The 13,738-nt window shown below is 36.2% G+C and overlaps 1 protein-coding gene across 1 annotated transcript; it reads right to left on the bottom strand.

Moving 5' to 3' along the window:
* Positions 1 to 3,464: 3,464 nt before the first annotated feature.
* Positions 3,465 to 13,669, bottom strand: LOC144441042 (exosome complex component RRP4-like). Its single transcript, XM_078130552.1, has 8 exons — positions 13,557 to 13,669; positions 12,465 to 12,566; positions 10,745 to 10,790; positions 10,329 to 10,484; positions 5,307 to 5,375; positions 4,902 to 5,081; positions 4,455 to 4,583; positions 3,465 to 3,972 (listed from the first exon to the last, which is right to left on the bottom strand). Exons 1-8 carry the CDS (start codon positions 13,667 to 13,669, stop codon positions 3,892 to 3,894), a joined length of 876 nt encoding a protein of 291 aa, XP_077986678.1. The 3' UTR covers positions 3,465 to 3,891.
* Positions 13,670 to 13,738: the final 69 nt, after the last annotated feature.

The following is a 13,738-nucleotide window of genomic DNA, read 5'->3' as shown; positions in this document are numbered from 1 at the left end:
ATACAACAGGGCTGACTGTACATTCATAGTATACAACCAGTCTGACTTTCCTTGCATAGATTAGCTTCTGAATTACTGCAATCCTTTACATGTAGATGTGTATGTAATATTTCTATTATTCGTTTTATTGTTAAAAAATTGCATTTTTACAAATAGTTTAACATGAAGTATTTTGTCTTTAATGGTTAAGAAGTTTTATATGTCCAACACTGAAATACTTGCATGATTTTACTTAAGTTTATAAAGAAAATGGTGAATAAAATATATTGTAAGTGAAAATATACTACTTTGAATTCAAGTCAAGAAGAAATTATTCTACAATGTATTATGCTCTATCTGACTTTTAACAAACTAAAGACATTGTTAGTATCTTTTTGATAAACTGAAATATTGAATCTGTAAAGGAGCACTTTTTAATGAGAATAAGTCAAGTCTTTCTAACCAGTCTGATTTGTTTGTACTTGTCACCAATATAGCTATCATAATTACTACACAGAATTTGTATTGATACAAACTCTGAGAGTACCAGGCTATACTTAGTTAACCAGGCTAACCTGCATGGACGGAAAAAAAATGAAACGTTCTTAACTTGCACATTTTTGCAAGTTAGTGCATCGTCTTATGTTGGCCTAAAGAAAAATATTATATACACATATTGCCATACGATGGACAATGATTTATGGCAATGATTTGGCAGCCCTTGTCAAGCTTATCGTAAAAAATCGATATCACTATATTATATACTTATTACCTTTTGTGTAAAATGCAAATGATTTATTTCTAGATATCTCATCAACTGATCTTATTATAGTTTGACTGCCAGGTTTGGTGGTACGGTGCTTTCATAAAATACCAATAAATTAAACGTGTTGTTTATGAAAAGTATTGAAAGTTTTCTTATCGGAGCTCTGTACACAATATATACAATATATGTTTTATCGCCTTGCCTTTACAACTCATTGTGAATGGGTTCTATAAATTTTGTCAACATTATATTTTGACCTTGTATATTTCTAATCACATTGAAATCAAACCCATGTAAGTTATCCAATCAACTCACTGTAAGTTATCGTAATTTATTTTTAAAAAGTCAAATTTTTGTCATGATTCAAATTTATGCCCATATTTCATTTTTCACCTCATAATAGAGGATTTTTGAGTGTCATAATATATGCGTATGTATCACTTGTGTCACGGAAAATTGAATATTTTGGTTTATATTCATTTCACTTTTGTACAGGATGTTATATGTTAATGTATGCAAATATATGTAAATTTTCATTCTTCAGTATTTTGCTATGGGATCACATGAATTTGTGCATGTTACTTTATACAAATATTTGTTTTCAAATGTCTTGTTCTTGTTTCAAGATTGAAGCTGATTTCTGCTGGGCAGTTTTTCACATGCAATAAAATAAACTGGATTTTTCACAATATTTTGATGTTTTTCAAATTACTGTATTGTTTTTGTAAAAGTGCAAATGACATTTGTTAAGTTAGGCAAGCCAAATATAGAGTTATATATTCAGTAGACTAAGATATAGTGTGTTAGTCTGCCCTCAACAGTCTTTTCTTTGTGACAGCAGTATGGCCACTGAGGGCGCCCTAACATGGCATATCTTACAGACATTATATTCTGTGACTTCATGTACTTAGAAATCAAAACGAAATAAATCACATAGAATAAATATATTTAGTTTATGAGTTTTTATTTTCAAAAGAATACATTCATACATACATTACAAGAAAACAATACTTGAATGAGTCTTTTACTTCTACGTATAACTTCAACAATATATATGGTCCCTGGAGTACAAATTGTATGAATACATCATGACGACTTTTAGAAGGATTAAATCCTCAATTCTACACATTAAAGAACAACTTCCTGGGAAGTGTATAGGGCCCTGTAGTACAAGAATGGGAAGTGTATAGGGCCCTGTAGTACAAGAATGGGAAGTGTATAGGGCCATGTAGTACAAGAATGGGAAGTATATAGGGCCCTGTAGTACAAGAATGGGAAGTGTATAGGGCCCTGTAGTACAAGAATGGGAAGTGTATAGGGCCCTGTAGTACAAGAATGGGAAGTGTATAGGGCCATGTAGTACAAGAATGGGAAGTGTATAGGGCCCTGTAGTACAAGAATGGGAAGTGTATAGGGCCCTGTAGTACAAGAATGGGAAGTGTATAGGGCCCTGTAGTACAAGAATGGGAAGTGTATAGGGCCCTGTAGTACAAGAATGGGAAGTGTATAGGGCCCTGTAGTACAAGAATGGGAAGTGTATAGGGCCATGTAGTACAAGAATGGGAAGTGTATAGGGCCATGTAGTACAAGAATGGGAAGTGTATAGGGCCATGTAGTACAAGAATGGGAAGTGTATAGGGCCCTGTAGTACAAGAATGGGAAGTGTATAGGGCCCTGTAGTACAAGAATGGGAAGTGTATAGGGCCATGTAGTACAAGAATGGGAAGTGTATAGGGCCATGTAGTACAAGAATGGGAAGTGTATAGGGCCATGTAGTACAAGAATGGGAAGTGTATAGGGCCATGTAGTACAAGAATGGGAAGTGTATAGGGCCCTGTAGTACAAGAATGGGAAGTGTATAGGGCCATGTAGTACAAGAATGGGAAGTGTATAGGGCCCTGTAGTACAAGAATGGGAAGTGTATAGGGCCATGTAGTACAAGAATGGGAAGTGTATAGGGCCCTGTAATACAAGAATGGGAAGTGTATAGGGCCATGTAGTACAAGAATGGGAAGTGTATAGGGCCCTGTAGTACAAGAATGGGAAGTGTATAGGGCCATGTAGTACAAGAATGGGAAGTGTATAGGGCCATGTGGTACAAGAATGGGAAGTGTATAGGGCCCTGTAGTACAAGAATGGGAAGTGTATAGGGCCCTGTAGTACAAGAATGGGAAGTATATAGGGCCCTGTAGTACAAGAATGGGAAGTGTATAGGGCCCTGTAGTACAAGAATGATGATTTGGAGTGTTTATATCAAAGTATAAACTTTCCTGATGGCCATTTACCATATGACAATAATGGTATACATAGCAAAACAACTCAAAGCTGTCACTCAATGTCACTCAATTGGTTAGATATAATGCCTTTATACCAAATTTATGTTCTGCCTCTAGTAAGCGATGGTCAAGTATGCTTCTATCAGTAAATAGACTGCTCCAGGTACCTCAATACAGCAAAATATAACCTGCCCAAATAGTATCAAGTCAACTTTTGTCCATTTAGATAGAGCTCAATAACATTTCTGAAACCATGTATTACTCATAGGTGAGGTACAGACATAAAACAGGACTGCATGCAAAACTGGATATTTTCACTATGATGTCATTGTCACAGCCAACCAGTACAATCAAGACAGTGGCAGTGAAATAAGCATATTTTATGTAAAATACAGAACATAGGCATCCAACTTGACAGTAATAATGTAAACTAAAATGATGAGAGTTAAAATACATCTACAATACCCAAGATACATTTCAAATAATTCATCATTTGAACATCCAGCACTGTTAAACTTCTGATTGTGTGAGTATGTAAAATGATTAAATTCTGGCAGCACTTTTTCATGTAATTTTGTCATCATTTTGTCAAGTCCTTTTTAGTATGCAGTAAAATCTGCTCAGCCACATCAAAATTCTGCCCTTCATCATTACAAGCCCAAATGTGTGAATGAATTAACAAACTGAATTTATATAGTCTGAATAAGTTGGGAATTATTTCCCATACTCTGATGAAATATTTCTGTATTATTTTCTTCATACTGACATGATTTGAGTGAAATAACTCAACCTATATCTTACAACAACACAATTGTTCATTAGACTGACTTCTCATCTCTACTATTTGTTGTACATTGATGTGTTTCAGTGTTACTGTAGAACAATTTCTAGTTTCTGTCTTGCTAAGTCTACAACTTCTTCCATGATTTCAGGTTTCATGAGTTCATTTATCTGAAATCAAAATATCAGAAAGTAAACGTTATAATTTCAGATAAATACCACAGTGAGGGAACTCTGCAATACAAAGTCTTACAACTGTTATTCCTTTGGAGACAGACAGACAGACAGACAGACAGACAGACAGACAGAAACAAATGTATAGAAACACCATCATTTAAAGGCTGATATAACACACATACATACATCGATATGTATATACATACACACACACACATATATATACATACATACATACATACATACATACATACATACATATGTACACACATACATGATACATACATCCATACGTACATATGCACACACACACAGACATACATACACAGACATACACACACATACACACACAGAGACACACACAGACACAGACACACACAGACACACACAGACACAGACACACACACACACAGACACACACACACACACACACACACACACACACACACACACACACACACACACACACACATTACCTGATATTTTGTAGATGCTTCATACGTATACAGTATACTGGTATCATACAACATTGTTCTGTGTTCAGCTAAACCAATTATACAGTTCCTAAGTCTGGCTATTACTTCCCTGTCTTCCTGTACCACAGGCTGAATAGGTGAAGAAAATATATCATTTATTCCAGGAAACACAGAGACTTGACAAAAACATGGATTTCAGTGTCTTCATTATTTTGTGTAACTGAGAAGAACAGATATTTGCTTGATTATAATAAGTTCTGAGCCCAGTCCCCTTTTCACATCAATTGGGGAATGGTCAAGACCTGAACATTTTTCTTTGCTAATTTTGTTTCTTATGAATTACTTATTCTACTTATTGACTCTTCTTATACATCACTAGACACATTACAAACATTCACCTAATCATCACATATAAATATCAAAATGTATTATTTCTGAGTCCAATACCTCTAAGTTTTGTATAAATCCTCCAGCTGTTTCTGTATCATCTCCTTCTACTGTTGGACTGATCCACACATACCCATTGTTTCCTAATATGACAGATGCACCACATGTCAAATTGTGGAAATGTGTTTTTCTTCTCTTGACTAGTGAGGGAGACACTTTCACCAGGACACCCTGTCCTAGCTGTAAAAGAGAACACACTACAATTAGTTTTTTTTATGTGCAGAAATCTACACAACAAGATTTGGTTTTCATACTATGTCCTTGGTCAAACAATGTTGTCTGAGATTATTTGTCATTTTTGGAGAAAGAAAACAGAAAAGTACTAAGTATCTGTTTTTGAAGTTATGATGGTTGAATTGATTGTGAGTGATCAGCTTAGTGGAGTTTAAAGCTGTACTTACTTACCTTGCCATACTTAAGACTTCTAGTATGAAGTGACAATGCTCCATCAGAAAACACTGACTGTACTTCTGCCTGTGGTTGACTTGGTTAAGGAAATACAGCATTGTATACATTCTACATGTGTAAAGCATATTTACTTAGTTTTTTTTGCAGACATTCAAGTTGTAATGGATTATAGTCAGACCCATTGATTCACGACAGTCGTCAAGTCATACACAATTTGTGAAGATATAAACTCTGACTATGTTTGTTCTGTGGCACAAATGCAATATACTCTACTATCTGGTGTGAAACCCTACAAGCTGTGCAATAACTTCAATAAACCTCTACTGGCAACTTCTACATAATGCCTACCACACACTGTCATGGCGGTATGATACCAAATCATGTATATGTGTTTGACATGTATCTGATGATAATTAATCTCAAATCAAACATATTCCAGTCATCAGAAAAACAAAAGATATCATTGGCCACTACTCACTAGAGATAATGGTGGAAGCAAAATATATCATTGGCCACTACTCGCTAGAGATAACAGTGGAAACAAAAGATATCATTGGCCACTACTCACTAGAGATAATGGTGGAAGCAAAATATATCATTGGCCACTACTCGCTAGAGATAACGGTGGAAACAAAAGATATCATTGGCCACTACTCGCTAGAGATAACAGTGGAAACAAAAGATATCATTGGCCACTACTCACTAGAGATAACAGTGGAAACAAAAGATATCATTGGCCACTACTCACTAGAGATAATGGTGGAAACAAAATATATCATTGGCCACTACTCACTAGAGTTAATGGTGGAAACAAAAGATATCATTGGCCACTACTCACTAGAGATAACAGTGGAAACAAAAGATATCATTGGCCACTACTCACTAGAGATAACAGTGGAAACAAAAGATATCATTGGCCACTACTCACTAGAGATAATGGTGGAAACAAAAGATATCATTGGCCACTACTCACTAGAGATAATGGTGGAAACAAAAGATATCATTGGCCACTACTCACTAGAGATAACAGTGGAAACAAAAGATATCATTGGCCACTACTCACTAGAGATAACAGTGGAAACAAAAGATATCATTGGCCACTACTCACTAGAGTTAATGGTGGAAACAAAAGATATCATTGGCCACTACTCACTAGAGATAACAGTGGAAACAAAAGATATCATTGGCCACTACTCGCTAGAGTTAACGGTGGAAACAAAAGATATCATTGGCCACTACTCACTAGAGATAACAGTGGAAACAAAAGATATCATTGGCCACTACTCGCTAGAGATAACAGTGGAAACAAAAGATATCATTGGCCACTACTCACTAGAGTTAATGGTGGAAACAAAAGATATCATTGGCCACTACTCACTAGAGATAACAGTGGAAACAAAAGATATCATTGGCCACTACTCACTAGAGATAATGGTGGAAACAAAAGATATCATTGGCCACTACTCACTAGAGATAACAGTGGAAACAAAAGATATCATTGGCCACTACTCACTAGAGTTAATGGTGGAAACAAAAGATATCATTGGCCACTACTCACTAGAGATAATGGTGGAAACAAAATATATCATTGGCCACTACTCACTAGAGATAACGGTGGAAACAAAAGATATCATTGGCCACTACTCACTAGAGATAACGGTGGAAACAAAAGATATCATTGGCCACTACTCACTAGAGATAACGGTGGAAACAAAAGATATCATTGGCCACTACTCACTAGAGTTAATGGTGGAAACAAAAGATATCATTGGCAACTACTCACTAGAGATAACAGTGGAAACAAAATACTAGTATATCATTGGCCACTACTCACTAGAGTTAATGGTGGAAACAAAAGATATCATTGGCCACTACTCACTAGAGATAACAGTGGAAACAAAATATATCATTGGCCACTACTCACTAGAGATAACAGTGGAAACAAAAGATATCATTGGCCACTACTCACTAGAGATAACGGTGGAAACAAAAGATATCATTGGCCACTACTCACTAGAGATAATGGTGGAAACAAAAGATATCATTGGCCACTACTCACTAGGGATAACAGTGGAAACAAAAGATATCATTGGCCACTACTCACTAGAGATAACGGTGGAAACAAAAGATATCATTGGCCACTACTCACTAGAGATAACAGTGGAAACAAAAGATATCATTGGCCACTACTCACTAGAGATAACGGTGGAAACAAAAGATATCATTGGCCACTACTCACTAGAGATAACAGTGGAAACAAAAGATATCATTGGCCACTACTCACTAGAGATAACAGTGGAAACAAAAGATATCATTGGCCACTACTCGCTAGAGATAACAGTGGAAACAAAAGATATCATTGGCCACTACTCACTAGAGTTAATGGTGGAAACAAAAGATATCATTGGCCACTACTCACTAGAGTTAATGGTGGAAACAAAAGATATTATTGGCCACTACTCACTAGAGATAATGGTGGAAACAAAAGATATCATTGGCCACTACTCACTAGAGTTAACGGTGGAAACAAAAGATATCATTGGCCACTACTCACTAGAGATAACAGTGGAAACAAAAGATATCATTGGCCACTACTCACTAGAGTTAACGGTGGAAACAAAAGATATCATTGGCCACTACTCACTAGAGATAACAGTGGAAACAAAATATATCATTGGCCACTACTCACTAGAGATAATGGTGGAAACAAAAGATATCATTGGCCACTACTCACTAGAGTTAATGGTGGAAACAAAAGATATCATTGGCCACTACTCACTAGAGTTAATGGTGGAAACAAAAGATATCATTGGCCACTACTCACTAGAGTTAATGGTGGAAACAAAAGATATCATTGGCCACTACTCACTAGAGATAATGGTGGAAGCAAAAGATATCATTGGCCACTACTCACTAGAGATAACGGTGGAAACAAAAGATATCATTGGCCACTACTCACTAGAGATAACAGTGGAAACAAAAGATATCATTGGCCACTACTCACTAGAGTTAATGGTGGAAACAAAAGATATCATTGGCCACTACTCACTAGAGATAACGGTGGAAACAAAAGATATCATTGGCCACTACTCACTAGAGATAACAGTGGAAACAAAAGATATCATTGGCCACTACTCACTAGAGATAACAGTGGAAACAAAAGATATCATTGGCCACTACTCACTAGAGTTAATGGTGGAAACAAAAGATATCATTGGCCACTACTCACTAGAGATAACAGTGGAAACAAAAGATATCATTGGCCACTACTCACTAGAGATAACAGTGGAAACAAAAGATATCATTGGCCACTACTCACTAGAGATAACAGTGGAAACAAAAGATATCATTGGCCACTACTCACTAGAGATAACAGTGGAAACAAAAGATATCATTGGCCACTACTCACTAGAGTTAATGGTGGAAACAAAAGATATCATTGGCCACTACTCACTAGAGATAACGGTGGAAACAAAAGATATCATTGGCCACTACTCACTAGAGATAACGGTGGAAACAAAAGATATCATTGGCCACTACTCACTAGAGATAACAGTGGAAACAAAAGATATCATTGGCCACTACTCACTAGAGATAATGGTGGAAACAAAAGATATCATTGGCCACTACTCACTAGAGATAATGGTGGAAACAAAAGATATCATTGGCCACTACTCACTAGAGATAACAGTGGAAACAAAAGATATCATTGGCCACTACTCACTAGAGTTAATGGTGGAAACAAAAGATATCATTGGCCACTACTCACTAGAGATAACAGTGGAAACAAAATATATCATTGGCCACTACTCACTAGAGATAATGGTGGAAACAAAAGATATCATTGGCCACTACTCACTAGAGATAACGGTGGAAGCAAAATATATCATTGGCCACTACTCGCTAGAGATAACAGTGGAAACAAAAGATATCATTGGCCACTACTCACTAGAGTTAATGGTGGAAACAAAAGATATCATTGGCCACTACTCACTAGAGTTAATGGTGGAAACAAAAGATATCATTGGCCACTACTCACTAGAGATAACAGTGGAAACAAAAGATATCATTGGCCACTACTCACTAGAGATAATGGTGGAAACAAAAGATATCATTGGCCACTACTCACTAGAGATAACAGTGGAAACAAAATACTAGTATATCATTGGCCACTACTCACTAGAGATAACAGTGGAAACAAAAGATATCATTGGCCACTACTCGCTAGAGATAACAGTGGAAACAAAAGATATCATTGGCCACTACTCACTAGAGATAACAGTGGAAACAAATATTCAACAAGAATTGTGAGCTAGAATTGAGTTCTGGGAAATTTGAATATGGTACTTTCTAAGTATTTTATGACAAAGTTGATGAACTCTCCAGCAAATTACATTTTGTTCTGCTTTTAACTTCTGAAGACTGATGATGTGATTTTTAAGAACTCATTACCTCATTAAGTTCTTTTATGTGCATTGACAATTTTCTGTATTTCTATAAGCATTGACAATCTGGTGTACAGTATATAGTTAATCCCCAATATTTTTCTTCATTCAGCCAAAAATAAATACAAGTGACCGAAGTGGCCTTTGTCACTGTGTCGCTAGATGAGTAGTGACAACTCTTAGTTCACAAGAATTTTCTGGCTGAATGAAGAAAAATATTGGAGAATAACATAATGATGTCAGTGCCAGTAATATCAAAGAAAAATCTGGGAAAATAATGGTAATTTTGAAGGCTTTGGCTCATATTTCAAACACAGCAGAACCAGTGACATAAACACATGTTGTTGAGACATAGACACGTGTTATCATGACATAGAACGACCAGAGAATATATTCAATATTTTTTGTTGAACGTGGCTCATGCCTGGTATACTGTCATGTAGTTGATGTCTATGAGGAATATCTTAACCCTCACTTATTATAATCTGGGCTGCCCTCACATGATGTTGCCGAGTGTCAAAACTGACAACTACAAACTAAAACTGAGAAGTTGAAATACACAAACAAAGGATACACTAATGAGATCTCCTTCTGATAAATACTGTCTCATCATTAGTTCATCTTCAGCTGATCTTCGTCTCAGTTCACCACCAGGTAAATTAACTGACGATAACATTAATATGGAATTAAGACGTGAACTGGTGTCCACCCTCCATCTTTTTTGTCCAACCTACCAAAATAAAACCATACATGTTGAACTACTGTAAATTCGTCCTAAAGACACTTGCCAACATTTCACATCTTTACTTGGAACTTCAAGAAACTCCCCTACATCCCTGGATGCCCATTAAGGTTTCTGAGCAATGTTCAACTTGAAATTTTGAATATGTTTTATTTCTGTACTCATGATGACAAAGACATCGAAGTAATTACAAATATATAAATGGCTATAAACCTTGTTACTCTAAAGTTGTAAATCAAATTAGCTACCTCTGTTATTCTTCCAACCACCACATCACCAACTTCACCATTGTATCTGTAAGTAAATAATAAACCAACACAATCTTAAAAACCAAACATTGGAACTCATTTCCTGACTCACTGAAACAAATTAGTCATAAAACGAGTTTGACCACATTCAAACAGTAGTTGAAACAACACCCTTTTTATAAATGATTGTATATTGTCTTGTCTTCACTTTACTAATCATTTTGAAAACTGTTATGCCTTTACTGATAACAGGTTCTGTATTTACTACCGAGATGTTCAAAAGTTGATTTAAATTTACTGCTAATGTAATATGTATAGTGTTGGGTTTTCGGTAGTATTTTAAAGTATCTTCCATCGTGGTTTACATTGCATCCATCGCAGTGATGTCACCACTACAATTTCCATCAGGGTTTACATCATATATATAAACGTGTTGAGGGGGAGGGGGAGGGGGTTTTGTCCCACTGAGCTTGTGCAACATTGTGCGATCGTCTGTATAAGACTCATATTTTGAGCTTTGCCTGTAGAGAACAAGTACATGACATGGTACGACATGTACTCAGTAGATGTAATCATAAACAATGGAGGGGAAACTATGTCTATAATGTAATATAGCATGCATTCAAGACATCATGGGATGACGATTTCTGTCTATACCATTGGCTTTGTTTGAGAGATGTAAGAGACCCATGACAGAACTCATTCTGTCATCTTCAGTCTTTTCCTACTCAAGTTTGATATAAGATCAATATTTTATTATTGCCTATAAATTGATGAAATTGACAAAAGTTATCGATCATTTATTCAGAGTTTGTATGAATCTGACTTCCTCTAATTATTGCACTATTCCATTGAATAGACAAATCAAATAATTAGATAGTACTCTCCAATATTTCCTTCATTCAGCCAAGGAAAATACAAGTGACCAGAGGGGCCTTTTCACTACAAGTCACTAGATGACTAAGCATAATGGATGAAAAATCTGGAAAAATAGTGACAATTTGGAACATTTTAACTCATAGTTTATTTGAGTACCAGTGATGTAGACATGGGTTAGTGTGACATAGAATGACAAAGGGTTTGCAATTTACATTTTCTGTTCAATGACAATAACTTTGTTTGTGCATACTGTAATTAGATGTTATTCCCCAATATTTTACTTCATTCAGCCAAGGAAAACACTTGTGACCTAAGGGGCCTTTACAAGTCACTAGACAAATAGTGACAACCCTTAGGTTACAAGTATTTTCTGGCTGAATGAAGAAAAATATTGGAGAATAATATAATCATACCATTGGCAGTAATGTAAAAAAAAAATCTGGGAAAGTAATGGCAATTTTGAGTGTTTTGACTCATGTTTCGAACACAGCAGAACCAATGACGTAGCATTGTCATGACATAGACGCATACAGAACGACCAGCGAATACATTCCACCATGCATGGTATAATGTCTATTACATTTGTATACACAAGGTTCCCCACTATTATTCATTGTCTATGTCACTGATTTGCCTCAAAACAAACAGTGTGTAAAATATGTGGTTAGATTTGTGTCAACAACATGACAGAAGCCTCAAGGGAAATTGATAGCTCTGTTGTAAAATCATGAGCATAATATATACATATATGTTACATTTTTTGGCATTAAACTGTTCCTGGGAACCTAGTCCGTATTTTCTTGACATCTGTCTTATAACTGAATGTTTCAATATAACTCACCTTGTTTTCAATGGCTGTACACAAATTAATTTATTCACTCTTTCCACAACACCAGCTACAGATGCTTGAAGTTTGTCCTCTTCCATATAAGTCCCATGGCCTCTGTCCAGAAATCACACAAAGAAAAGAACATGTTTACATTATTATGAAAATTTGGATACCAACAACATCATGTCCTTCTGAACTTTTAACACATACACATAAAGTTATTTCACAAAACAGAGATCTCTGATATTGATGGGGTGACTGACAGTAGTGTGGTCTTGTTTGTATGTATATTGTAAGTGTGACTACACTGTATGAGAATAAAATCACTGTCACAAAAAAAATATTTATTCATTTATAAGAATTTTTCAGAGGAGACTATCTCTGAAGGTATAGGGTGGGCGAGAGGAGGACGCAGCACTAGTAGTATCAACAATTCATGACGACAAACGACGAAGACGATAAATATCGAATCGACCATGAGTGGAAAGTTAAAACGTTTGAAACTTTGAGTTCGAGAAACAGCAACACAATAGTCCTGTTTGCATACGGAGTAAGTCGTCCCTCCTGCACCGTCTGTGAAAGCAGGACTATCTAGACCCAAGCTGCAATAATTCGGGTTAAACGTTGGAACGAAAAAAGGCACAAAAACCCCTCAAAATCACATCAAACGCTACAATTATTGCAGCTATCTAGACCCGTGTACTCGTTTGCAAGCAGGACTAGTACCAATCTGATTAAAATCCGATGTAGATGTCGGCTAATCGTGCATTGCTATCTTACCATCGTTATTTAGCTTGAATTGACCTTCGTAGTAGATGTTTACGTTTTTAGCCTGATCGCCTCCTCTCTCATGTAGAGGAGGCGATCAGGCTAAAAACGTAAACATCTACTACGAAGGTCAATTCAAGCTAAATAACGATGGTAAGATAGCAATGCACGATTAGCCGACATCTACATCGGATTTTAATCAGATTGGACTAGTACAAGTGCAGTGACTATACTATAGTATGATACTATAATAGTCTATAGTATCATCTGAATAACACGGAGCTTAAATAGACAGGATAAAACATATATAAAAGTTATGATTAAGTGGGTTCTCACCTCATAAACCCCGTCTCTGACGTAATAACATCGCCTGGACTCACTAACCCCCTAGGCTCAGTCAGGACTTCCCCACGTTTTCTTTTCTGTGGCAGACGAATATCCACCGCCATGTTGAAGTGCGCCCACTATGTTTCAAGCGAAAACTTTCAGGATACAGGTGATTCCATTATTTGGTGACA

Source organism: Glandiceps talaboti, chromosome 10 (genome assembly GCF_964340395.1).
Source record: "Glandiceps talaboti chromosome 10, keGlaTala1.1, whole genome shotgun sequence".
NCBI lineage: Eukaryota > Metazoa > Hemichordata > Enteropneusta > Spengelidae > Glandiceps > Glandiceps talaboti.
Note: the sequence above shows the minus strand (reverse complement) of the source record. Positions and strands in the feature narration are given on the sequence as shown.

What these genes read in the sequence shown, in the direction of transcription:
- LOC144441042 (XM_078130552.1), bottom strand. Translation starts at nt 13,669, where the DNA reads ATGGCGGTGGATATTCGTCTGCCACAGAAAAGAAAACGTGGGGAAGTC. An exon ending in TCAGAGACGGGGTTTATGAG is followed by an intron (nt 12,567 to 13,556) that starts GTGAGAACCCAC and finishes ATTTCTGGACAG; the next exon opens with AGGCCATGGGACTTATATGG. An exon ending in CAGAAGGAGATCTCATTAGT is followed by an intron (nt 5,376 to 10,328) that starts GTATCCTTTGTT and finishes AGTCAACCACAG; the next exon opens with GCAGAAGTACAGTCAGTGTT.